The sequence below is a fragment of the Megalobrama amblycephala genome, linkage group LG8 (assembly GCF_018812025.1).
Source record: "Megalobrama amblycephala isolate DHTTF-2021 linkage group LG8, ASM1881202v1, whole genome shotgun sequence".
NCBI classification, from domain to species: Eukaryota; Metazoa; Chordata; class Actinopteri; order Cypriniformes; family Xenocyprididae; genus Megalobrama; species Megalobrama amblycephala.
The window spans coordinates 7226036-7253882 of record NC_063051.1 but is presented as its reverse complement, the minus strand read 5'-3'; the positions used below and the strand labels follow the sequence as shown (position 1 = coordinate 7253882).

At 36.4% G+C, this 27847-nt stretch overlaps 1 protein-coding gene across 1 annotated transcript; it reads left to right on the top strand.

Annotated features, from left to right (window-relative positions):
• Window positions 1-27222, top strand: ppm1j (protein phosphatase, Mg2+/Mn2+ dependent, 1J). Its single transcript, XM_048198987.1, has 10 exons — window positions 1-523; window positions 9193-9310; window positions 19087-19413; window positions 20739-20851; window positions 21448-21532; window positions 21678-21796; window positions 21943-22006; window positions 22538-22645; window positions 22818-22969; window positions 25853-27222. Exons 1-10 carry the CDS (start codon window positions 267-269, stop codon window positions 25998-26000), a joined length of 1491 nt encoding a protein of 496 aa, XP_048054944.1. The 5' UTR covers window positions 1-266; the 3' UTR covers window positions 26001-27222.
• The last annotated feature ends 625 nt before the right edge of the window (window positions 27223-27847 follow it).

Sequence of the window (27847 nt, the reverse complement as noted above, 5' to 3'; positions counted from 1 at the left end):
CTACAGTATAGGCAGCACTTACATCTTCCGTGCTATAGGCGGATATAAGCTTCTCGTGTGATGATACACACTCTGCAGGGAGAGGATTTTTTTCGACGAGGAAAACATTCTCTGTCAAATCGTCACATGGGGTCAATTGCTTCCTGCATCGCGAATGAACTGCTGTACGCTTTTGTGCGTTTCGTTTTTGCCGCTTGGGTCGTATAGGGTTATATCGTTAAGATTACCGTTCCTCGCGCGCCGCTGATGCCACATATTTTATTGCGATGATAAGCAAAGTTAAAAATGCCATGTCCTCGCTGGTGGGAGGAATTATCCCGCACGGCCACCACCATCATCAGCAGCAGCACGGATCCGCGCTGAACGGCGGCACGGACGGGCTGCCGCCGCGCTTCCCGTACAGCAGACCCGAGTTTCTGGACCTGACACCGGAGCTGCTGCAGTACTCCACCGAACACGCGTCCAGACCGGTCATCACGCTCAAGAGAGACAGCAGGCTGCCGTGGCGAACGGGATACGCGGAGTGAGTCGTGTTTTTGTATAGGGAGTATGTCTAAAATGCGCATAATAAATGAATTGTTGGTTTATAATGATACGGTTGGAGTGACGTCATAGCTGAGGAAGGTTATATGTCACTCCTAACGAAGGGCAATGGCTCATCATCATCATCATCTTCTAAGAGATCTAGTGACAGCTGGAATGTTTTCACTGAAATATGTTGTAACTGCATGATGATGGCGTAGCTTACAGTTCACTGAATTAATCATTACATTTGAACAGAGAAATGCTGCATATGTCAGGTTATGCACGCAGCTTTACTAATAGATATCCGAAGGATAGCCTACTATAGTAGGCATTGAATGCATCTTTATCATCAAGTACTTTTTACCACAGTACGGTGCATTTTCATTACCTGTGCATCTGAGACGACACAGCTTTAAAAACCTGCAATTGCCTGATTTCCAGGCCTAAAAGAGTCATGAAAATTAATAAAATCTTAAAAATTAATGAGAGTTTCTGTAATCATATTGTGCATTTCTCTAGTTAATGCTCAGCTTCAGGGCTGTTGACACCTGGGGACATTGTCATGGGCTCCAGTGATGCATTAGGGCGCTAAGGCCCTATATAGTAATGGTGCATTCAAGTAATGTCTGAATGATGGTATTTAAAGGGATAGTTCACCCAAAAATGACAATTCTGTCATTTACTCACTCTCAAGTTGTTCCAAACCTGTATGCATTTCTTTCTTCTGCTAAACACAGAAGAAGATGTGTTGAAGAATGTCCATATTATAGATTTTTATTTATTTTTTTTTATAATATGGAAGTCAATGGCTACCGAAAGAAAATGTTTGGAACAACATGAGGGTGAGTAAATGATGAGGGAATTTTCACTTTTGGGGGAACTTTCTCTTTAAGAGTTAAGTTTGTTTAAAGTCATAATTTCCAGGGGAAATCTTATAGGACTTATGACTTTCATGGCATTTAAAAAAAAAAAAAAAAAAGGTAATAAGTCATTGTGAATGCTACCTATACACCGTATATATGTTTGCTATAAAATAAATGATAATATTATATATATATATATATATATATATATTTAAAGATGTAGATTTATTATACATTTTAGATTTTATAAAAATATATATAATAAAACATTTAAATAATAATTAATGAATGAAAATAATACAGTTGATTTCAGATATAAGCAAAAATGTTGCAGTAATGTGAAGAATGTCAGTGATGGGTGATGAAGGACTCAGAGGAAAACTTTTTTATAAAACATTTCTAGTAAAATTACAACTTATCAGTGTATACATTGTAGCAACTGTAGCTTAATTTATTTTGTGCTATTTTTTATTTAAAATTCATATATCACAAGAAAATAGAAAAGTCATGGAAATTCATTGGTAAAAAAGAATGCGAAACCTGACTTTCATCAGGCGTGGTCCGTTGAGTGAAGATCAAGGCCAGACTTGCACAAAGTGGCCAAGATCAAAGCCAGGGAGATGATACAGTCTTGAGTCATACCATCAGATTAATGACTATAATGTTAGGTGGTTTTGGGAAAATTGTCATATTTCTGTGACATAGAGAGCCCAGTGTGAAGAAGAGATGGAGAGAGAACAGGCTCTGATACTGAAATAAGCCCAGTTAGCCTCTGGTTATTTCATCTATTATTAACTACAGAACAAGAGGAGAACTTTGTTTGGGGCCGCGTGATGACAGAATTTGAAACTGAGCACATTCTCTTAAGTGTCGAAACAAACAGACTTTTTAGCTGGTAGCTTTAGTATGAGCTCACATACACAGGATAAAAAACAAAGGTTAACGTTTTTTAGCTCATATTGATTGATAGTCAACAAGTGATGATGATCAACAAGTCAACAATCCATTTTTACTTCTAATGTGATGTATTTAAGAGTTAAAACTAGAAAAACACAAAAAGAGAATTGTATAGTTGCTGACTGTTTTCCATGCAGTTGCATTTAATTCAACACTAAAGCTGTAAAGAGGATGCAAAAGCACCATACAAGCATCATGGAAGTGTTCCATATGTCTTGTGTGATTATATGTTCTGAAGACAGACCAAATACACAGAAATAGATGTCAATCTTCATTGATAATCCTTCCCTGCAGTGAGCTGGATCTTTGAATGGAATCATTTGATTCATAAATGAATCATTCAAATCATTCAGCTTTGTAAACTGGAACAACTGATTCTTTAGATTCAAAATAGACAAAATAAGGTTTTCAGTAAGGCTTCAGAAGACTGCAGCACACAAGAATATTTTAAAATACATTTATAGTGCTTTTGCATCCTTTTGAAGTTTAAAGTGCAGATTTAAATACTTACACACGGAATTTGAACACCGACTGTAATCGCCGACTGAACGCAACTGGTTCTGACTGGACGTGTTTGATCAGTCATAAGTATCAAATTACATTCATAATCGGCCTTACAATCCTTAAGTGTGTCCCCGGCTTTAGTCATCTAATTTTTTTTAGTCTTTAAGACTGGTCATAACTTTAAGTCAGTTACTAAAAATGTAGTTATTGTTTTGAATCAGAAAAATTAGACTGATTACCCCCTTGGCTAACTGTGTAATATGTATGCTCTGTTTTTAGTTTAGTTTCATTGCACTTTGGTTCTTTTTTCCCTGCTCCTTTTTGCCTGGATGCCCTGTCATTTGAACTAGTTTCCTAGTGTGTGCCAGTTTGTTCCCTTGGTTAATTATTCCATTCACCTGTTGTTCAATTAATTAACTCATTAGTTCCTTTGTGTATTTAAGTCCTGTGTTCATTCAGTTCCTTGTTCGTTGTCTTCTGTGGTACATGGTTATGCTCATAGGCGCCGATATATGTTTCTGGCGGTGGGTGCCCAGTAACCCCCCCCTCCCCCCCCCCCCCTTTTTTTTTTTTTAAGATATTATAGTTTCATTCTTACAGCTACATTACAATATAAGTATCGAACTACTATTATATTTTAGACAAATCCGCATTTTGTCTTAGTATTCCCCATTGGTCTCGTGGTAGAGTTACCGTTAATACAGTCAGAAATTCTCCCGTGCTCTAATTATCAGCGGTTCGAATCCGCCCTCGCATAGTTTTTTTCTCTCATTAAGATCAAAGAAGTCTATTTATGATTGTATATCAATACCAGGGAACTCAAATGAATGTCAACTGGATGTTTCATTTGAATTCGACCCAAAACAAGCACATTCTTTTCATGAGTGTTGTCGTGCTCTCGTTGAAATCTGATGATCAGACAGTAACGTTACCTAAAGGTAGCCTACACTGTTATTTCGTCAGTCAGTCATGAAAGTCAGGTGGTTAAAAGCTTCTGTCAACTTTAAATCCAGGAAAGAAGACCATTTTAGGGACAGGGCAAGGACAGTTTTAAGTTCTGATTCTGAATCTGAGCGAGCGCGAGAGTGATGGAAATCCGAGTTGAGATTTGTGCTCGCTCAACACTGGACGCGCTCTCAACTTTTGCCATTAAAATAACGTCATTGAAACGGCCTTAAATAAACTATATATATATAAGGATCGTTTCTGATAGCAATAGCAATCGATTTTTTTTCTTGTTAAAATCCATGGAGAATATCTCGTAATTTCGGCGCCACGGGATCGGCGCCTATGGTTATGCTATTTCTCCTTCATTTGCATGTAGTTTCCTGGGTGTTTGTGATTAAAGATTTTTATTTGAGCTATCTATCTCCATTGTGTGATATTGATAGCATCCACATGTGACAAACTGTTGGTCAGACTAGTTTTTAAGAGACAGTCTTAAAGGTGCCCTAGAACGTTCTTTCACAAGATGTAATATAAGATGTCCCTGAATGTGTCTGTGAAGTTTCAGCTCAAAATACCCCATATATTTTTTTTAATTAATTTTTTTAACTGCCTATTTTGGGGCATCATTAACTATGCACCAATTCAGCACGCGGCCCCTTTAAATCTTGCGCTCCCTGCCCCCCCCAAGCTCTCGACTATAATACAGTGCATAAACAAAGTTCACACAGCTAATATAACCCTCAAATGGATCTTTACAAGATGTTCGTCATGCATGCTGCATGCATGCATCAGATCATGTGAGTATAGTATTTACTAGGATGTTTACATTCGATTCTGATTCTGATGTCATCACCCCACATGTCGACCCTAGTCAGACACCGCTAACAGCACAAAACAGCAACAACAACAATAATAGCAGACTACATGCTTGTGTTCGTGCTGCAGAAGCTACCGAGTCTAAAGCTTTATTAAAATAAAGCTTTATTTCGAAGCTTTACTAAAGTTTGTATACAGCACACAAGGTTTATGCGCATGCTCCAGGTTTTATTAATTTTTTTAACTGCCTATTTTGGGGCATCATTAACTATGCACCAATTCAGCACGCGGCCCCTTTAAATCTTGCGCTCCCTGCCCCCCCCAAGCTCTCGACTATAATACAGTGCATAAACAAAGTTCACACAGCTAATATAACCCTCAAATGGATCTTTACAAGATGTTCGTCATGCATGCTGCATGCATGCATCAGATCATGTGAGTATAGTATTTACTAGGATGTTTACATTCGATTCTGAATGAGTTTGAGGCTGTGCTCCGTGGCTAAAGCTAACATTACACACTGTTGGAGAGATTTCTAAAGAATGAAGATGTGTTTATGCGTTATACAGACTGCAAGTGTTTAAAAATGAAAATAGTGACGGCTCTCTTGTCTCCGTAAATACAGTAAGAAACGATGGTAACTTTAACCACATTTAACAGTACATTAGCAACATGCTAACGAAACATTTAGAAAGACAGTTAACAAATATCACTAAAAATATCATGTAATCATGGATCATGTCAGTTATTATCGCTCCATTTGCCATTTTTACCTAGTCTGATGATTCAGCTGTGCACATCCAGACGTTAATACTGGCTGCCCTTGTCTAATGCCTTGAACATGGGCTGGCATATGCAAATATTGGGGTCATACATATTAATGATCCTGACTGTTACGTAACAGTCGTGTTATGTTGAGATTCGCCTGTTTTCTGGAGGTCTTTTAAACAAATGAGATTTACATAAGAAGGAGGAAGCAATGGAGTTTGAAACTCAATGTATGTCTTTTCCATGTACTGAACTCTTGTTATTCAACTATGCCAAGGTAAATACAATTTTTGATTCTAGGGCACCTTTAACATAGAGGCTAAGGCCCCGTCCACACAAAGAGGATTTTAGCTGTATACGCAAAAATTTTGTATTGTATAGGTGTTTCATCCAGACGAATCCAGCATTTTCAGAAGGTGAAACCGCTATTTTTTTAAACCGGGTCCCAGAGTGGATAAATCTGAAAACGACGCCCTTTGCGTTTTCGTGTGTACAGCCAATCCGTATATTTTGTGAAACGATGATGTCATCACCCCACATGTCGACCCTAGTCAGACACCGCTAACAGCACAAAACAGCAACAACAACAATAATAGCAGACTACATGCTTGTGTTCGTGCTGCAGAAGCTACCGAGTCTAAAGCTTTATTAAAATAAAGCTTTATTTCGAAGCTTTACTAAAGTTTGTATACAGCACACAAGGTTTATGCGCATGCTCCAGGTTTTATTCTTTGTTAGAGTGTATCTCTATTGCAGAATTACAGCGCCACATACTGATCTGGCATGTATACTACATCGTTTTGAGATGTTTCAGTGGTTTTGTGTGTACGCAGATATTTCTTGAGACAAGGAAAAAAGAAGATCGGATAGGGTAAGTTCTGGCTTCGTCTGGACGTAGCCTAAGTTTATGCAACTGGCCTCTCGGTTTGGAATAATATGAGTGAAATGCCCCTTTAAAGTTAGCATGGAATCAAAATTGACAATTATTTTTTTTTTTTTTTATGGAATATTGCAGCATTTATTATGAATGATTTATCCTTGCACATTATTTTTCAATTCATGTGCCCTTATATCCTTTAATCAAAATAACTTGCATCTCTTCTCATTTCTGATGATGTGTTCACCAGTGTGAGGGCGGGGCAACCTGTCACTCACATGAGATCCACCAGTAGCAAACCACAACCATCCAATCAATGGACAAAATCAAGTCCCGCCCTACATTTTATCTTGTTCAAGAAGCAATTTCACTTGGATATATATCACAATAGGGAAGAAAGGATGATCACAACTTCAGTTTCATGCTGACTTTAAAACTCTGATGGCTTCTTAAAGACATGTAGCGGCCTGTAGATTAATGGCAGCACTGTAGACTCCTCAGATTCCCCAACACATTCCCTATAAGATATTGCTGAGTCATCCACTGTGGCTCAAGGAGATTGGCTTTCTATGAACATGGTGCTGCCAAGCTGGCAAAGTCAAACAGATCCAGCATGCACCCACGCCACAATAGATGAATTCCTGTCAATAAATGTATGAGTGCAAGTGAATTATAATTATAGGTTCTCTGTAGGATTGAGTCGATACTAGTCATTCAGTCACCCAACAATCAGCTAATCAGTTAGTGAGTTAGACTAGTGCATCTAGATGTTTTCCCCTGTCATGTTTCAGTTTTGATATCTTTGGTGACTGCTTTAATTAGCATGCTGACCTGCACCTAATTTGTATGGTAAAACCTAGTCAGTTTTTTTTTTTTTTTTAAATGCACTTTTGCATTGAAGAATGTCATTTCAGTTTGACCTAAACAGTTTTTGTGGCACATTTCTGTGTAGCTATTGAAGGATCGGTCGGTGCAAACAATATTACTCTTTATTTCTTTACTTTTCAGATTTATTAATCTACTTGACAACTAAGGCAAAATTCAAGATAAACAGTGCCATAAAAAGGAACACATTTATTCTCTATTCTTAAGCACAGTGGGTGGAGGTGAAGAATTGCTCATCAGGTTATTCTAGTTATACAATATTGAAGCTGCATCTTTATCCTGAGCTCACAGCAATGCTAAGATACAACTATACACATTTATAGAATACATATAGTAATAAAAAAAAGGTTAATGAAGGTGATTATAGGCTCACTTTTATTGCACGAAGAAAGACTTTTTGATATCAGTGTATGTTTTAAACTCAGTTTCATAAATCTGTTTTGTAAATCGAGGGTTCAGAACATGTTTGTAACATGAAACGTACATTCTTCACGTAAAGACATTGTTTAGATAGTCTAGCCTGAAGTACTGCATTAATAACACTATTCTGAGATTGATGTGAAACTTGATTTTCTTATCATTTAGAGTTTACGAATCTAGTGCACACCATAAAGTGTCAGTTTTTTGATTTACCACCAGTGCCAGCTGTGATTAATCACTCAGTAAAATCATAAAATATTCACTGGCAAAACAGCTAATAAATGAAATGTGTTTCTTGGAAAATGTAATTTATTGGGAATACACAGTCAGTGAAGAGAAACGCTTTTTCCTACAGATTGGTATAGTTCTAGTATTCCACCAGTACGGGATAACTGGCTCATGCTAATCAGCCAAACCTTGACCTTTTGATTTTGAAGAGTTTACAAATCAGTCTCTGCAGTAAAATGTACTGCACAAACTGTACACATCAGGCTGAAATGATCTAGAACATTGTTAAAAATAAACTTTAGCCAATCTTTTCTAATGTTGGGTTTGGCATCCTTCAGAAGGACAACTAAAATGACAGAGAGGCTTAGCATGAGGAGGAATAATGACTGTTCTGCTCAAGAAAGAAAACCATCGACAGTTAATCAGTCACCTGAGACAGGAAATGCTAGTTGCTACTTTTGTTTGGTCTGTGAGAATAACACTAGTGGTGGTAAGCCTTGCTAATAAAGAGTTCAGTTTTGTGGCTTTAGCTCATTGCTCTACTCTGTATTTTCCACAGATAATGACGTTTGTTCTGCTTTCTTCTTTTGCAAGCAAAATGGATGTGCTTCTCTTAAAAATGGCAATTTTCCATTTTAAGTGTGTTACGTTCATTTAAAGAAATCATACTATGTTGAAACCTAATGTGGCAGAAGTAAAGAAATTGTTACTTCAGAAGAAGGAACTTGCTACAATGAGACACTTCCTCTTTTGAGAGTAGCTTACAGTGGGGCTTTGTCAGCTGATTCTAAATGAAAACCACAGCATAATGAAGCGTGATGATGTACTATTATGCTTGGATTATTATGGGTATATTGCTTAAACATCATTTGAAATAGTATATAGTGAAATACAATAGTGAAATAGTCTCCAACATTCCAATTTTAAGTATGCATTAAGTAAGTTGGTTGAAATGCATCTTTGGTATAATTTTTCTCTTAAAATGGGCATATAATTGTATATTAAGAGTATGGTTTAACAGACAAATGTACATAGTTATAAATAAAACAGTGACTGGGCTGTACAGTTTTTGATTTTCTGTTCTCGGAGCTTATATAATCTATGCTTAGGGATCATTTGTAGAAGTAACATTGAATAATAGTCATACACTTTTGAAGAGAAACCCGTAACATTTATAAATATCTCATCAGATGTGCTGGGTCATGACTGTGGCCTCTGAAGCATCTTACTGCTCTCCCCAGATTAGGAGGAGAATGGTTTTTTATAATCCAGATTTGGGAAATAATGGCTTTATGTTTCTTGTTAGACTGCCATCATACTAGAAATGATATTCAGCTGTATAATTTGGAAAATAAATAAATGACACCAGCAATTTGGTCTCTCTCTCTCTCTCTCTCTCAGGGTGATAAATGCTGGGAAGAGCATGCTGAATGAAGACCAGGCTTCCTGTGAGCTGCTGTTTGTCAGGAAGATGAGTAGTAAGCAGCAGCGCTGCTCCATGTTACTGGAGGACAGTGGGGTAAGTTGGTCTATGACACAACATCCTGAAAACAACAGGATGTAGCCAAGCAGTTTTGTGGCTGTGTCACTGTCATCATTTTTTGTTTACGTGAAAAAACTGCATTTGAATACTGCAAGATACATGCCAATGCCAAATTCTATTAAAATCAATAGTGAGGTGAGTCTCCAGTGCGCTTCAATCTTGGTATCATATAATATTTATGAACTCGTTTAAACATCTACTTTTGCAATGCAATTGTTGTGGATCAATTGAACTGGACAAAACTGGTCTCAGGTAAGATTATGAAAGATTTAGCTTGCCGAGGGACGCTCAGCTCGCTGACCCTGGTGATCCCATTGAGCTCTTGCATCTGTTGCTGAGCACATTCATTTGAAATCTAATCTACATTTGAAGAAAAGCCACATATAAATGAAAGGACTGTCCAGTTTTAGTTAAAGTTCTAGAAGTTTCCAAGATTGTGAAACTGTCATCATGAAGTCAAAATTGACAACATTTTTAAAAAAAATATTTATTATAAATGATTTTTCCGTGTACATTATTTTTTTTATTTCATATGCCCTCATTATATTTCATCAAATTAACTTCCCCTCCCTCTTGCAGTGGCATCTCTTCTCTTCTCTGATGATGTGTTCACTGGCACGAGGGCGGGGCAACTTGTCACTCACTTGAGATCGACCAATAGCACACCACAACCATCCAATCAATTTCCAATGGACAAAATCAAGTCCCGTGCTACATTTTTTTTCTTGTTTGAGAAGCTGTCAGATATACGTCACATTAGGGAAAAAAAGGCCATTATGCCGACTAAAATGTCAGGCAAATCATAATTCGGCCATCATTATGAAATGTAAAATAACTTTCAACCACTATCATAATAACTACACTTTTCTAAGTCAGTCAAAGAGCAGCTGCCTACAGAAGCTGGTAGTAGCTGCATTTACATGGACCCTAATAATCCTAATGTTATCGGAATAGTAGTGTAGTCAGAATAGAAAAGTCACATGTAACCATGTCAATCGGTATGAATTGGCCAAATCCAATTAAAATTTAGAACAAGCTTTTCATTATTGTTGAATATAATTTCATAAAAGACTGTCGTGTCATGCTAACCCAACGTCCCATCAGTCCTTGCTTTAGACTTTCATCTTGTTTTAGCCTCGGGAAGGTTCACAAACATTCCATTTTCAACTAAAAACAAAACACTTTTTATGCGTTTTGGCAGTTCATTTACATGACTACGGCGTTTTGGGGGCCTGAAAATGCAAACTTTTGAAAACAGGATTCAAAGTGCGAGTTTTTGAAAATGATATCATTATCATCTTCATGTAAACTATGAAACTATGTGTATTACGTGTTCAGTCTATAGGCACGACATCGCCAACTGCTGGCCGAATACAGCGTTTTTAGTCATTTCCACGCATTCATGTGAACGGGGACAGTTTTGACAATGTTATACTATACTTTATACTTTATGTGTCCCTGTTAAGGAAAAATTGTCTTGGGCAATACAAGTAAAGCTGCACAACAAAACACCCACATAAATAACAATCACACAATCATGTCCTTTGAATTTGAATTCAACAGCCTTGTAGCCAGAGGAACAAAAGAATTCCTGTAGCGGTTGTATCTAAACCTTACAGTGCGGAACCGTCGACCAGATGGAAGTAATTCAAACTCAGAATAAAGTACACGAGATGGGTCCAGAGTCATTTTCCTAGCCTGTTTAAAAGCAATTTTGTTGAATATGGATTGAAGATTGGGGTAAACCCTCAAACCAACCACCTTCATTGCCATATGCACCAGCCGATTCAATTGTGATCTAAAGGTAACTGTCAGATTACCAAACCAGGCGGCTATGCCATACAATAAGATGGATTCAATACAGGAATGATAAAACAACAACATAACACTCCGAGTGACACCAAAAAGTCTAAGCCTCCGTAAAAAGTACATTTTTTGTTGCACCTTTCGTTGTCGTCTGTATGCAAAAAACACAAAGGAAAAACATTTTAGTACATTGTTGTCGTGTAAACGTACTCTAAAGCAGCATGGCACAAAGCTTCATGTGCTCGTCGTCTCCTAATTAGGACCAGAAATCGATAAAAATTAAGTCTTTTTAAAACAAAAAAAAGAAGCTATGGTATGAGAATGCGCAAACTGCAGGCAGCTCTGTATATATATATAAATGCGCACATCAACTCCATCACTTTATTTAGCGTTCATGTAAACACTACGTTTGGATTCATTAATCGGAATGAATTAATTCTGAATGAAACAAATGATGTCCATGTAAACGTAGCTAGTGATTCATCTGAAATGTCACATTAAATCCACCAATAAACATCAGCTCAGTTTTACAGATGATGTGAAAACTATTGAAAACTAAATCAAAATATAGAACAGCCTCATTGCATAACTGCAGATCTAGAATGATACACAGTACAGTCCAAAAGTTTGGAACCACTAAGATTTTTAATGTTTTTAAAAGAAGTTTCGTCTGCTCACCAAGGCTACATTTATTTAATTAAAAATACAGTAAAAAACAGTAATATTGTGAAATATTATTACAATTTAAAATAACTGTGTACCATTTAAATATATTTGACAAAGTAATTTATTCCTGTGATGCAAAGCTGAATTTTCAGCATCGGTACTGTGTCACATGATCCTTCAGAAATCATTCTAATATGCTGATTTGCTGCTCAATAAACATTTATGATTCTTTTCAATGTTGAAAACAGTTGTGTACTTTTTTTTTCAGGATTCCTTGATGAATAGAAAGTTCAAAAGAACAGCATTTATCTGAAATACAAAGCTTCTGTAGCATTATACACTACCGTTCAAAAGTTTGGGGTCAGTAAGAATTTTTATTTTTATTTTTTTGAAAAGAAATTAAAGAAATTAATACTTTTATTCAGCAAGGATGCATTAAATCAATCAAAAGTGGCAGTAAAGACATTTATAATGTTACAAAAGATTAGATTTCAGATAAACACTGTTCTTTTGAACTTTCTATTCATCAAATAATCCTGAAAAAAAATATTGTACACAAATATTTTGTACAATTGTACACATTAAATGCTTCTTGAGCAGCAGATCAGCATATTAGAATGATTTCTGAAGGATCATGTGACACTGAAGACTGGAGTAATGATGCTGAAAATTCAGCTTTGCATCACAGGAATAAATTACTTTGTGAAATATATTCAAATACAAAACAGTTATTTTAAATTGTAATAATATTTCACAATATTACTGTTTTTTACTGTATTTTTAATTAAATAAATGTAGCCTTGGTGAGCAGACGAAACTTCTTTTAAAAACATTCAAAATCTTAGTGGTTCCAAACTTTTGGACTGTACTGTAAATGAAGCTGAAGTTTCCAATACAAGCTCACTTTCAAAAGGCCTTTGTGTCTTGGTGAGCATGTTGAAGTGAAACTTCTTTCTTTTTTTTCCCTGTGTGATAGTTTTGATCATGTGATGTGGTCTAGGCAGTGTTTCCACCTATCGTGGACTTATGACCTTCAAAGTGTGCGTTTGTGTTTGTATGCAGGCACAAATCTGATCTCTCTGATCCTCATCCGCAGTCTGACCCTTGTGTCCCCTCCGTCTTACCCCAAAATGACACATGTAATCCAAAGTGGAAAGCTGTTCAAGTCTTACTGGTTAAAACGTCTCCTTAGATAATATTGCATTGACAATTGAATAAGAAGGGTTGTGACATCTGTTCAAGAGAGGCTTTGGTATTTTGCAGACTGACGTATTTCTGTCTTGATCCCTTTGTTACATTCCTCTCTCCTCGCCATTCTCACTTATCTCATATTTTTCTCCTAAAATTGCACAGGAGAAATTAAAAATAGAAATAAATGAGACAGTAGTTGATCTGTATTGTTGACAGTGAAGTGTACAGAACTAGATCTTTACATTTTTCTGGAGAAAATTTAAAACTTACTACCACAATTTTAGGAAAAAAAACTTTATGTTTGTAGTTGCCAGGGCATTGCTATGCAGTTGTTAAAGTTTTTTCAGTATTTTTTAGCATTATGCTGTATGTTTGCAAGGGTGTTATGGGTAGTTGCTGTGGAGTTTCTATGCAGTTCAGGTGTTTTATAGCAAGTTGCTATATGGTTTCTAATCCTTACAAAAAAAGAAGTTTATTCAAGTGTGCTATTTAGTATACTTTTTATAGACTAAAAACAAGAAAGTATACTTTCAGTCTACTTTTTATGTATTTTTACTCCTCAGAACTTCTCAGAAATATACTTAAATTTACACTTAAGTATACTTGACTTATACCGACAGAATAGTCAAAGTATATTTGGCCTATACTTGTACTCAATCTTTTGATTGAGATATAACTGTACAAAAAAGTATAATTAAAGGTGCCCAAGAATGCTTTTTCACAAGATGTAATATAAGTCTAAGGTGTCTCCTGAATGTGTCTGTGAAGTTTCAGCTCAAAATACCCTATAGATTTTTTTTAATTAATTTTTTTAACTGCCTAATTTGGGGCATCATTAACAATGCACTGATTTACACTCGGCGCCGCCCCCTTAAATCGCGTGCTCCCTGCCACATGAGCTGTCGACTATATTACAGCGCATTTACAAAGTTCACACAGCTAATATAACCCTCAAATGGATCTTTACAAGATGTTCGTCATGCACGCTGCATGCATGCTTCGAATTATGTGAGTAAAGTATTTATTTGGATGTTAAAGTTTTATTCTGAGTGAATTTGAGGCTGTCCTCCGTGGCTAACGGCTAATGCTACACTGTTGGAGAGATTTATAAAGAATGAAGTTGTGTTTATGTATTATACAGACTGCAAGTGTTTAAAAAATGAAAATAGCGACGGCTCTTGTCTCCGTGAATACAGTAAGAAACTATGGTAACTTTAACCTCATTTAACAGTACATTAGCAACATGCTAACGAAACATTTAGAAAGACAATTTACAAATATCAGTAAAAATATCATGTTATCATGGATTATGTCAGTTATTATTGCTCCATCTGCCATTTTTCGCTGTTGTTCTTGCTTACCTAGTCTGATGATTCGGCTGTGTGCAGCTCCAGACGTTAACTGGCTGCCCTTGTGTAATCCCTTTCATAATGTTGGGAACATGGGTTGGCATTATGCAAATATTGGGGCGTACACCCCGACTGTTACGTAACAGATTCGCCTGTTCTTCGGAGGTCGTTTAAACAAATGAGATTTATATAAGAAGGAGGAAACAATGGGGTTTGAGACTCACTGTATGACTCCATGTACTGAACTCTTGTTATTTAACTATGCCAAGGTAAATTAAATTTTTGAATCTAGGGCACCTTTAAGTATTCTGAGTATACTTGGCTTGTAGTTGTGTTTACTGTATTGATTGAGTTGCCTATTAAATACTTTTTCCACGTAGTTTTACATATTGTCATAAACTTTGTTTATAAACATTGTTTGAAAATATTGATTTATAAAGAAAACAGATATGTTCCTAATTCTGGTAGTGTACATAGGAATTCACTTCAAATCTACTTAAAGGTGCTCTAAGCAATCCTGGGCGGAGTAACTTCCTGTTGACGTTTGAAGTGTTGTCAAACAAAACAGAGGCTAGCTAGACCCTCCCTCCTCCTCCTCCTCCCCCCTCCCCTCCATGCTTCCTGAAACAGTCATGAACGCGCATTTAAAATCATTCTTGTCGGTTATTGGCTGGAGCATGTTTATTATGTTAAGTGGTCCAGGCTGCACCAGTTTGTTTTTATTGCCGTTTTAGGAGCTTGTGGCGACTACAGAGACTGCATTTTTTTACAGTGTGTACAGTTGCATGTTCAGATTTTCATACAACAAAATATTCTGGCGGCCATGATGTTTTGTGAAAATGATCAAAAATGCTGGCAACTTAAAAAAAAACAACAAAAAAAACGCTGGCGGGCAAAGAGTTAAAATACAGTTAAAGGTATAATTGAAGTATAAACATTAATACCTAAATAGGAACATAGTAGTATACTTATAGTTTACTATTTATATATTATTTTTTGCACTTTAAGTAGGATATTAAAGTCACTTAAAGAACTCACAAGTATACTTGCATTATAAAATAAAAATAAAAAAACTAGTAGTTTACTGAGAGTATACTTCAAAGTGTCAAAAATGTGTTACAAGTATTTAACTAGTAAACTATCAGTATACCTATACGTTCTCTTGTAGTATAGTTGCAGAACAAATGAAAAACATACTTGTAAACTAGTTATATACTCAAAGTTTACTACTCTTAGGCTGTATCCGAAATCGCACACTTTCCTACTATATATAAGGCAAAAAACAGTATGTCTGAATTCATAGTACTCATAAAATAGTTGCAAAAAGTACCTGGATGACCTACTACTTCCAGCGAGATTCTGAAGTGTGCATACGATGACAATTTACTATCCCATGAAGCCACGGGTGAGGATTTGTGAATGGCAGTGAAGTGACACAACTGACGTGATAATGACAACATGGCAAATGTAGTATGTGGATTAAATCGTGAAGTTATTAATTATTCAAAATAAGTACCTACTCAAGAGAGTATGCGATTTCTCACACAGCATCATACTTAAAGTATTTAGTCTACTAGTATATTGATATTAGTATACATAAAGTATACATAAAATATACTTGAACTTTACTTAAGTATACTTGTAGTATATGAACTTGAAGTATACTTATTCTTGGTAAGGGAAGGTGTTGTGGATAGTTGCCAGAGCATTACTTAATGGTTGCTCGGGTATAATGGGTAGTTTCCAGGGCATTTCTATTCCAGGGCTGTTCTGAGGAATTTTTTTTTTTTTTTTTTGTGCATGTTGCTTTATGGTTGCTATTTACTTCCATTTGCTCCCTATTTAATGTCATTGATGTGTATGAGAAACAGTTGAGTTCAATGACGAGATCTCACTTGTTATTTTCTTTCATGTTGGTCCTTTCAAACAATTAGAAATGGACTGGTAATCTCCAGCAGTATTTACTCACGAGAGGTTGTTAACCAGGACAGTGACTTCTGTCTCTCTTTCGCTTCTGCTTACATCACATGATGTTGCCCTCCCCCACTTAATACCCTCTCTCAACTCCTCTAAATCAATTACATCATCCTATCATCTGCTGTGTTGCCTTTCCGCAAGAGTCTATATACAGACAAACAGGCAGATAAAAAGATAGCAAGGCCACATATTCACTTGACGTGGACCTCTTGCTCTTTAGAATCAGAGATCCAGCCACAAACATTTGCTGCTGCCATGGGCCTTCCCAGCTGACCGTTGATCTTACATGATTGAGTGGGTGTAAGCTCTCTGAGTTAATCTTGTCAACAGGTAATGACAGGAAATTGAGATCGGAGAGTATTTCTAGAAAAGCTGTGGAAAGTGTCAAGATGCCCCCCTGTGGTTTTAAAAAGGCTTTGCATGCTGTTGTTCCATCTTATGTAGCTCTATGAAATACTTGATACTGATTGGTCCATTGTGGCATTCTGCAGTCAGATGTTTTTGTAGAAATAAATGACCTATGTCTCAGACACACGATTATTCTGCTACTACTTTTCACTAGTCAATAATTAAAGGGGAAGCGTATGATTTTTTTGCAATGTACAATACTTTCTCCTGTTCCAGCATAATGCACAGAGACAACTTTAAGTAAACCGCTGGTAGTTTTGAGTTCCCAAAATCTGTAAACAGTTTGGCTCTTTCAAAACATTGCTCTGATTGTTTGAACTAAGAGGTCAAAGTTCAGCTAGGTGGCGTGATCCAATTAGAACCTACTGGTAGAAGCTGTAACTATAACATTATGAAGCATATTTTTCACTGACACCTTCAAAAGTAGCTGTGTATATGTTTGACAAAATAAATAAATTATATATATATATATATATATATATATATATATATATACATACAGTATACAGTATATATATGTATGTGTAATATATATATATATATATATATATATATATATATATATACACCATAATTTTATATATATTTTAATATATTAAATTTTTTATATACATATGTATGTAAACTTTATTCTTATTAAAAATTTATATAAAGTTATATTAATTATACAATTATTGTACATTATATATTTTTATATATAATTATATATAATTTTACATGCATTATATATAATTTTATATTTAAAGGTCCCGTTCTTCGTGATCCCATGTTTCAAACTTTAGTTAGTGTGTAATGTTGTTGTTAGAGTATAAATAAAATCTGTAAAATTTTAAAGCTCAAAGTTCAATGCCAAGCGAGATATTTTATTTAACAGAAGTCGCCTACATCGAACGGCCAGTTTGGACTACATCCCTCTACTTCCTTCTTTAATGACGTCACTAAAACAGTTTTTTGACTAACCTCCGCCCACAGGAATACACAAGAGTTGCGTTTGTAGAGTGTGTTTGTCGCCATGTCGTCGAAGCGCTGTTATTTTCATCCGCAGTCCAATCACCGGGTCTGATTCCGGCTCAAATTGATAGGGTAAAATTAAAGACATGTTTACATTAGGCTTGTTTGAGATGCGCCTAGCCTCGCCTGAAGTTCAGCCGAGAGTATGCGTCTGCAGTGAGGGGAGGAGTGAAAAAAAATGCAGGCAAGACGAACAGTTCTCTGTTCTCGTAGTGGATCAGAACCTACGAGATCAAAGGCAGATATCGCGGGATTCACACTCGTGCGCTGTGTTGCTGATAAACTGGATGTAATTTAAGTTCTGTTGCTTTTATATGAAAATAAACATAATGAACAATACACCCAAAGTACTTGTTATTTGTTTCCATTCGAAAGATGTATCAATCATTTTTACTTTAATTATAGACATGTTTTTATATATTTTTTTATAAATGACAACGTTCGCATAACCCATAGAGAGATCACTGTGTCAGAGAGTTTGGGAATATTCACACATTATTTTTACACATAAAAACATGATATTAGAGTTTTAAAATCAAACATTTTAAATCAGATCAATACATCACGGTTGTTTAAACCAATAAGCTTTAAGCTGTGTCGTCAGCAAGTCATTTCCCATCGTGCTTTTGGTCAGCGCAGTCGGTGGAGAGCAACTGCGCTCGACTGCAGAATCCGACACGTCCGCCTCGCACTCGCGAGAGGTTTTTGACACACGTCGGCATGACATCAGAGCAAGGCGGCCCAACCGCGGACACATTTCTAACCGGCATGCATCTCGCGGTGATCACCGGTGATCGGTTCTGCGCAGAATTTGCTCATCTCAAACAAGCCTAATAACACTGAGCGCGTGCATCTCCACGTTATGGTAAGAGGCGTGACCTTTCCGGGCACGGTGCGCTCAGAGCTGTCGAATCACAACACAGGAACCGCTGGCACAATCAGAACTCGTTACGTATTTCTGAAGGAGGGACTTCATAGAACAAGGAAGTCATCAGCCCGTTTTTATGACAGTGGAAACAGCGGTATACAGATAAGTAAATTATGTGAAAAATACTGTGTTTTTTTACACGCGAAACATGAACACATGTTATATTGCACACTATAAACACAATCAAAGCTTCAAAAAAACACGAAAAACGGGACCTTTAATGTATTAATATATATATATATATATATATATATATATATATATATATATATATATATATATATATAGCATAAATTTGGGACGGGGCTACCTGATTATTTGAGCAATGACATACATTACAGAAGGAAAGATATTGTTTTGCGATGCTACTAATGATGCAGAAATGACACACCTTGTCCTCTTCCTCGTCCCTTCAGGACCCCACAGGCATTCCCATGCACTTCTGGGGAGTGTTTGATGGACACGCCGGCTCTGGTGCTGCTCTCATGGCATCCAAACTTCTCCACCGTATCATCCGCGATCGGCTTTGTGATGTCGCCCATCTTCTAGAAAATCAAAACAGCCCTCCGCCTATCTGCCTGGCCAAGAACGGGAGCCCCTTCCAGGCTGAGGCGAAGAAAGGGGCTTGCCTGGATGGAGAGGACCAGGACGGGCTCCCGGATGAGCCGCGGTTCCACATGGAGAAAGACATCAGTGTGGAGAGTCTGGTCATGGGGCTCATAGAGACCGCCTTCAAACAGATGGTGAGAACTGTATAGGATGAGATAAACCTGTGGTTTTAGTCTTTTTTGACTGTGGAGGACTAGGTGTGCCACTTAAGGATGTGTTCACATTTGGCAGGTTTGGTTCAATTAAAACAAACTAAGTGTTTTACATTTTTAAGTGTGAACGCTGCCATCTGAACCCTGGTGCACACAAAACAAGTGGACCGAGACCCATCTTTTCAGAGGTCTCAGTCCACAGAGGTCTCAGTCCACTCGCTTCCAAACAAACTCTGGTGTTGTTCGAATCAAATATGATCGCAACACGGACCAAAAACATATAAACGAACCAAAAACAGGACATGATGTCACAAGATGTGACCCTAAAAAGGACAGAATGCTCGTCATAGCCACGATGTTGCCCAACACAGTGCGGTACAGGCGTCAGAACCACGTCTCCTTGCATCAGATCTTCGTTTGACTCCTTTACACATTTTATAAGCTTTCCATGCATTGTCAGCTCCATCATATACAGTACTATCATGTGTACGCACATACAGCGAGTGCATTTAGCCTAGCACACAGCATTGTTTTGGATGTTCGACATGTTCCGTCACAAAATATATGTCATAAAAGGCTTTTTTTGTATCTTAAGGTTCGGTGTTAAAAATGACAGTGTGAACGCTAAGTGAACAAAGACTAAATGTATACATTTTCGGTTTGGTCTGAACCAAGAGAACCGAACTACAAGTGTGAACACATCCTAAAAAGAAAATAATTATCAGTGTATTAAAAATACAAATGTAAATAAATATGTCATGTTACAAATTGACAAATATTTAAAACAATTTATTTAATAATGTTTAAATGTTGTTAGATGTAACAAATATTACATTTATATATCATTTTAAGTGCAACATTTGCATTTTTCTAAAGCATTTGGCAACTATTTTTGCCAGTTGAGTTAAAAATGCTATTGGAAAGTTCAAACTTGTGAGCAGCCAATGAACTTCCAATTGAATTTTAAAGGGGTCCTATTATGCTGTTTCACATTTTCAGCTTTCTTTACTGTGTAATGCTGCTGTTTAATCTTGAAAAAGGTCTTATAAAGCACAAAGTTCACTCTAAACATAGGGAGTTATTCTAATCTATTTTTACTACTAAAAATCTTTTTTTTTTTTTTTTTTTTCGGCAAAGGATAGACTTTAGAATTCATGTTGTTAGATCTAACATCCATGTGTTACTGGCACCAATAAGACTGGGCATTATACACAGAATTCAGATTTTCAGAGTGTGATTTTGCTGAATGTTGTGCAGCTGTATGCAAACAGAAGAAAATATTAAGTCTGTGTTGTGCCACTCAACAGGACGACCTGATAGAGAAGGAGAAAGAATCTTACAGCATCTCTGGTGGCTGTTGTGCCTTGATTGCAATTCACTTGTTGGGGAAACTCTATGTAGCAAACGCTGGAGACAGCAGGTAGGAGGCCTTAAAAGATACAGTGATTAAATGTGCATGTTATATTAGCAGGCTAACAGAAGATGGTCTTTATCTTTAGATAAAAGTAAGAAATGTACATCAAAAAAGTAATACAAAATAAATTATTTTGTACCCTAATCTTGCCAAATTGCATTGACTTTAAAGCTGTGAACTTTCATTTCATGAGAGTTTAGTGAGTGTGATGACATTTTGTTATAGGACATTGTATTATATTTGTCACAGTAAACACTGATTTTTTTTTTTTTTTTTGTCTAATGAAAGTTGGAGTAAATTGTTATTGCTTGAAATGAAAAGATGACATGTCTCTACGGAGACGATGCTGTATTCTGATTTACTGTTATTGCAACAGTAATATCCATGTTAATTTCTCAAAGATGTTGGCCAAATGACTCAATTATTGTGACAGTTACCCATCATAGTCATCTTGGGAATTTTAGAAATAAATGAGAATATTATGCACACCACTGCATAGCAGACATATATTACTTGCTATTTACCATCCAGTGTTTCTATAAGTTGTATAATACATTCAATATTGGTTGTAAATCACCTAAAACAATATTATTTCCCCACAGAGCCATAATTGTCCGCAACAATGAGGCCATCCCCATGTCCAGTGAATTCACACCAGAAAGTGAAAGACAGCGGCTACAGTACTTGGTGAGTCACCTGTGTTATTGTCCCAAAATAATTCCCATTCCATTCCTAGCTTCATTCTAAATCCTGTTTATTCATTATCCTGCATGACTGCTCCATTTCTATTATAGATCTTCAATTCCTTTGCATTTGTGTTGCTTTTGTCTAGGGCTTCCTCAAACCGGAGCTGCTCGGGAATGAGTTTACACATATTGAATTCCCCAGACGCATCCAACACAAGGAACTCGGCAAGAAGATGCTCTTCAGAGACCACACAATGACTGGATGGTAATTATGACCTGCACATTATGAGGATGAATTATAGCAGCTGTTATTTTATAACAAACTATATTGTTTTGATTGAATATATACTATGTATGTATTCAAGTTGTTTACTTTATTGCGTTCATAACCATTAAATGTTATTATTTTAGGGCGTATAAGACAATTGTAGAAGATGATCTCAAGTTCCCGTTGATTTATGGGGAGGGGAAAAAGGTGAGCAAATAATTCTGCTTCTTTTCTGTTTAACTTTTATTTAACTTGAAAAGTTTCTGTATATGGATTTTATTTTAAGCTGCATAACAGTTACATTTGCTACAGACCTAATATGTAATCTAATAAAGATGTCTGAAGCTTTTTCCACAGTTTTCACAGCTATTTATTACAAAGCAGGAGTAGTGAGGTGTTGCAAATGGGAATGATGTAGGGCAGAATAATGGTTTGATAAAGTTTGAATGCATATAAAATAACCTTTTTGCTGTAATGGCACATACACCTGTGAGTGAGTGTAATACCAATACCAGACATTTTTTGGTCCCCATAAGGAAAACAGCTTATAAATCATACAGAATGATGCTTTTTGAAAATGTAAAAATGCAGACATTTTTCTGTGATGCGTAGGTTAGGGGTAGGGGTAGGGAATAGAATATACTGTTTGTACAGTATTAAAATAATTATGTCTATGGAATGGCATCATAAAACATGAAAACCCAACCTGTGTGTATCTGTGTGTGTGTTTGCTTGTAGGCTCGTGTCATGGCTACTATTGGAGTGACGCGTGGTTTAGGGGATCACGACTTGAAAGTGTACAACTCCAACATTTATATCAAACCCTTCCTATCCTGTTGCCCAGAAGTGAGTATATAAATGGGTATTTATGTGAAAATATTTGTAAGGTCATTTATTCACTCATTCAAATCACTTCTTGTTTAAGTGGACAGTTTATCCGCCAAAAAATGTTTTTGTGTAAATAAAAAAAATGAAGCATAACTGCATGAAAATGGTATAATATCATGCTCATATCTAGGTCAAGGTGTACAACATCTCTGAGCACAAACATGGGTCCGATGATGTCCTGATCATGGGTAGCGATGGACTATGGGACGTTACAACTGATAGAGATGTTGCCGAAGCAGTATCAACTTTCCTGTCTGGCCGTGAGCCCAATGATCCCTTGAGGTTAGTGTTTGATCTTTCCATCATAACTGACCTGATCACAGGTAGATCTCCTGGAGATCACTTCATTTTAGTGATCGACCGATATTGATTTTTTATAACCGATACCGATTATTTGCATGTTTATGTACCTGATAACCGATATGCAGAACCGATATTTATTTACTGTTATACTTCTGTTTTTGACAATTATTACAACACAAATGAGCTGAACAAACCATTTTATTTATAACAATCACTCCCTCCTTGCATACAAAAAAAAAACCTTTATAGTTATACACAAATAAATAGAGGGGTCTGAGTCCAAAAAATTAAAGTGCACTGTTACTAAGTGTCTTTGTTTTAAAATAAAAGCTTTGAGGTAAAAAAATAAAGCACAAAAATGATTATAACATATTGGTGGATGCCAACTGACAAAGTGCTGTTTGACTATAACTTAATCAACCGCGATCGCGCATGGAGATAATAAATAATTAATTTCCACAAAGCGGTAGGCTATATTTATATGTGTATTAGCGAAATAATTGTTATGTAGTAAATGATAATATAATCTAGGGTGTTTAAACAAGATAATCTTGTCAAAAGTTTCATTCAGTGGCCGTGCTTAAGCCTCCTGATCATCCGTCAGTTGCTAAGCAATATGAACGAACTTTTTCTTCTAGACTAATGGTGAGCAAATACAACAGATAGAGAATTAAATTCAGCGCTTTTATTTTCAACATGCACTCATTCATGTCTGTTTTATTTAATTCATGTAAAGTTACGTCTTTATTGGGGCAGGACATGACGAATTACACTACGTGACTCAATGAGTTCGTCTCAATTGTTTAGAAACAAGCTGCATAAATTAACTATATCAGGAATTTATGTCTCAGATCTCATTTGTGCATGTCTGTTATGTTAAATAAAGTTGATTAATTAAAGCAAACCAAGTAGAACATATACTTTACCTGTGCACTGAGTTGTTGTTGACTGATCTCCTCAGACGCCCGGGCTGCAATGGCGGAAATCTCAAAACGGCCACAAGATGGCGCCGTAAATCGGCGAATCCGATATTACAAAACCGATACCCGATTATGGAAAAATGCTTAAATATCGGTAAAAATATCGGTAAACAGATATATCGGTCGATCACTACTTCATTTAGCCATATTGGAGTGCACACATTTTTCCCACAAATTCACAAAACTGCAACGCTAAAGGCAAATAATAAAATGCAGCTACACCACTGTTCAAAAGTTTGGGGTCGGTAAGATTTTAATGCTTTTGAAATAAGTCTCTTATGCTCACCAAGGATGCATTTATTTTAGTATACCAAAAATATGGTAAAAACAGTAATATTGTGAAATATTTTTTAAAATTTAAAATAAATGTTTTCTATTTTAATATAACTTAAAATGTAATTTATTCCTGTGAGGAAAAGCTGAATTTTCTGCATCATTACTCCAGTTTTCAGTGTCACATGATCCTTCAGAAACCATTCTATGATGCTGATTTGATGCTCAAGAAACATTTCTAATCATTATCAATGTTGAAAACAGTTGTGCTGCTTAAAGGGATAGTTCACCCAAAAATAAAAATTATCCCATGATTTACTCACCCTCAAGCCTTCCTAGGTGTATATGACTATCTTCTTTCAGACGAACACAATTGGAAATATATTTAAAAATATCCTTAGTCCTCCAATGTTTATAATGGTTCTGAATGGGGGGCTGCATTTTGAAGCCAAAAAAAATGCATCCATCCCTAAAAAAAAGTAATCCATACGACTCCAGGGGGTTAATAAAGGTCTTCTGAAGCGAAGCAATGCATTTTTGTGAGAAAAATATCCATATTTACAACTTTATAAATTCAAATAACTAGCTTCCGGCAGACGATCGTACGCAGAATGCGCAAGTCGACTTGCACCAAATGAGTAACCCTCTGAAGTGATGTATGACGCAGGATGTAGGAGTATCGTTAGCTTAGATGCCTCTCGCGGTTAAAACAAATAGGGCTGTGCAACAAATTTAAGCTCCTCTTCTATTATATCAAAATCCTCTGACATTTCTCTTTAAAAATGAGACTTATTTATTAGACTTATAATCCATGACCGGTGATTTGTATTGCTCTATCCTCTGCACCTCTGCATTCATCATTACGTTGTGCATCAGGTCAAAGGATACTCTTCCGCCACAAGTTGACTTGCGCATTCTGTATACGGTCCTCCACCAGAAGCTAGTTATTTGAATTTATAAAGTGTTAAATATGGATATTTTTCTTACAAAAACGCATCACTTCACTTCAGAAGACCTTTATTAACCCCTTGGAGTCGTATGGATTACTTTTTTTATGGATGGATGGATGCAATATTTTTGGCTTCAAAACGCGGCCCCCCCCATTCACAAACATTATAAACCTTGGAGGACTAAGGATATTTTTTAATATATCTCTGACTGTGTTCGTCTGAAAAAGAAAAAAAGTCACATACACCTATGATGGCTTGAGGGTGAGTAAATCGTGGGATAATTTTCATTTTTGGGTGAACTAACCCTTTAATATTTTTACGAAGAAAAAAAACGCTTTTTCATAATTCTTTGATGAATAGAATGTTCAAAAGAATAGTATTTATTTTAAAAAAAATTAACAGTGTAGAAGTCTTTACTGTCAATTTTGATCAATTTAATGCATCCTTACTAAATAAATGTATTCATTTGTTTTGTTTTTTTTGTTTTTTAAATCTTACTGACCCCAAACTTTTGAATGGTGGTGTATATCATGTGTGAATCAGATGTGTTGTAGTAGTTACACCAGCAGATGTCAGTATACAGTTTTTTACTACTAAGGCCCTCTATGATCATTTTTAATTTGCTTTATTGTTCAAATGATGATGATTTTTTTTTAAAGGTACACTTTAGCAGCACAAGACCTCCTGATGCGGTCACGTGGAGTCCTGAAGGAGAGAGGTTGGCGGCTGCCCAACGAAAGACTTGGCTCGGGTGATGACATCACCGTGTTTGTCATTCCACTGGCCGGGGCAGAGTTAGAAACATGACAAGGTTGGTCCACCTTCACTGGACAAGCACACCAGGACACGTCCTTGGCTCCACCCCAGAGAAAGGGCTAGGAAAACCAAGAAATCCATTTTCACTCTGTCAGATGGCTCGGAAACGAGAAATGTTAAATGCAACTTTCCCTTGTCCTCCTTCTCCTCCGAGTCGTACCATGAATATCGTCAAGCCCATGTCAGGTGTGAGGTGATGTCATCAAGTGCCATTTCTCTCGCTCTCCATCTCCTTTCTGATTTGTCGAACGCAACCTCTGCAAGTCAGTACGGGACGGGAGGGCTCGTAACGCTTGGGTATTCTTTAACGTCAGTGGGTCATTTGAATCTGAATCTCAGTGTGGCAAAGGAATAAGCCAGTACTGCTAAAAAATTAAAGCCCTGATGGCAAGGGAAATAAAAACCGAAGCACTTTATATGTAGCAGAATCCATTTGAGCTGTAATTTAAACTGCTGATTATATTTGCTAACTATTCTGGGCTGCGTTTCCCAGAAGCATCGTAGGCCTAAGTTGATCGTAGAGACCATTGGTGGCAGTTGTTCTACGATCAACTTAGGCCTACGATGCTTTTGGGAAACACAGCCCTGACTGTCTCCAAAGAATGTTTCTGCTGACCGAATTTAAGGTTTTCTATAGCAAGATGCAATCAAACAACAAAAAACGATGGGCATTTCCTGTGAATGCATAGTATTTTTCAGTCATTTCAGCTGTTTCGGGTTCAAACAGGCATAGTTTTACATGAAGCAAATGCAAATGTCTATATTCTGGAACAAGTATTAAGCATTCTTCTATAGAACTGGTTGAAACCAGGTTCTTTTTCCCTAAACCTCCAGAAAGCCATGTACAAATAACCTAAAACATCATTGACGTGTACCAGGCTTTCCATACCCAACTGAGCTGATTGCTTGAACTGCTGTAGAGCTGAATGACCTGTTTATTTTGCTGTAGATAAAACTTAATTTGGTCTGAAACTGTGTCAATAAACAATCTCAAATCAAACAACCATGTAGATCCAAACCTGAAACTGAGAAAAAATCTTTTTGTACACCTTGAATGTACCATATTTCCTTTACTTGATGTCAGTGTTGTGTCTGTGTAGTATAGTACATATATATATTGATTTCTGCCTTTCAAATGATGATTCATTGTAAAAGGAGCTCTCTTTGCAAATTATGTGACTAATTCTAAATAAATCTATCCTTTTTATAATAACTGTTGTTATTTTTGTGCTACATTAATTTGCTCTATTGTGCTTGAGAAATGAGTGTTACTAGTGTTATTGGTTTATGATGTGCTTGTTTTGTTCTACCACTCCACCCTGCTGTTAGAAGCAATTGCAGCAATTTACAGATACTTATTAGGACTATAAGGATTATAATACATTCTGTTCCAGATAGTGAACACTGCCATCTAATTCAGACTTATAAAACAACATCTGAAAGTATGTCTGATTGTTGAAAGAAGTCTCTTATTCCCGACAAGGCTGCATTTATTTGGTCAAAAATACAATAAAACCAATAATATTAGAGATGCACGGATATATCGGCCAATAATCGGTATCGGTCGATAAAAGCAAATTTACAACTATCGGCCAATAGTTTAAAAACAGCCAATAGTCAGGGCCGATGTCTCCTGTCAATCAAAAGAGGGCAGGAAAATGCACTGCATTTGGGCTTTGTGTAAAGAAAATGCTAAGAAACCAGTTTGATGTTCAGTATTAATAGTGATAATATGAATTAAAAACATTTAGAAAGTTAAGAAATATTAATTTAATCTTCAGAATTTAGTTAATGTGTGCTAATATTAATTTGAGTAATGTGTTTTTATAACTGATATA

Coding starts and splice junctions, on each gene's coding strand:
- ppm1j (XM_048198987.1), top strand. CDS start 267: ATGATAAGCAAAGTTAAAAATGCCATGTCCTCGCTGGTGGGAGGAATT. Junction 21,533..21,677: donor GACAGCGGCTACAGTACTTG/GTGAGTCACCTG, acceptor GCTTTTGTCTAG/GGCTTCCTCAAACCGGAGCT. Junction 22,970..25,852: donor GAGCCCAATGATCCCTTGAG/GTTAGTGTTTGA, acceptor TTTTTTTTAAAG/GTACACTTTAGCAGCACAAG.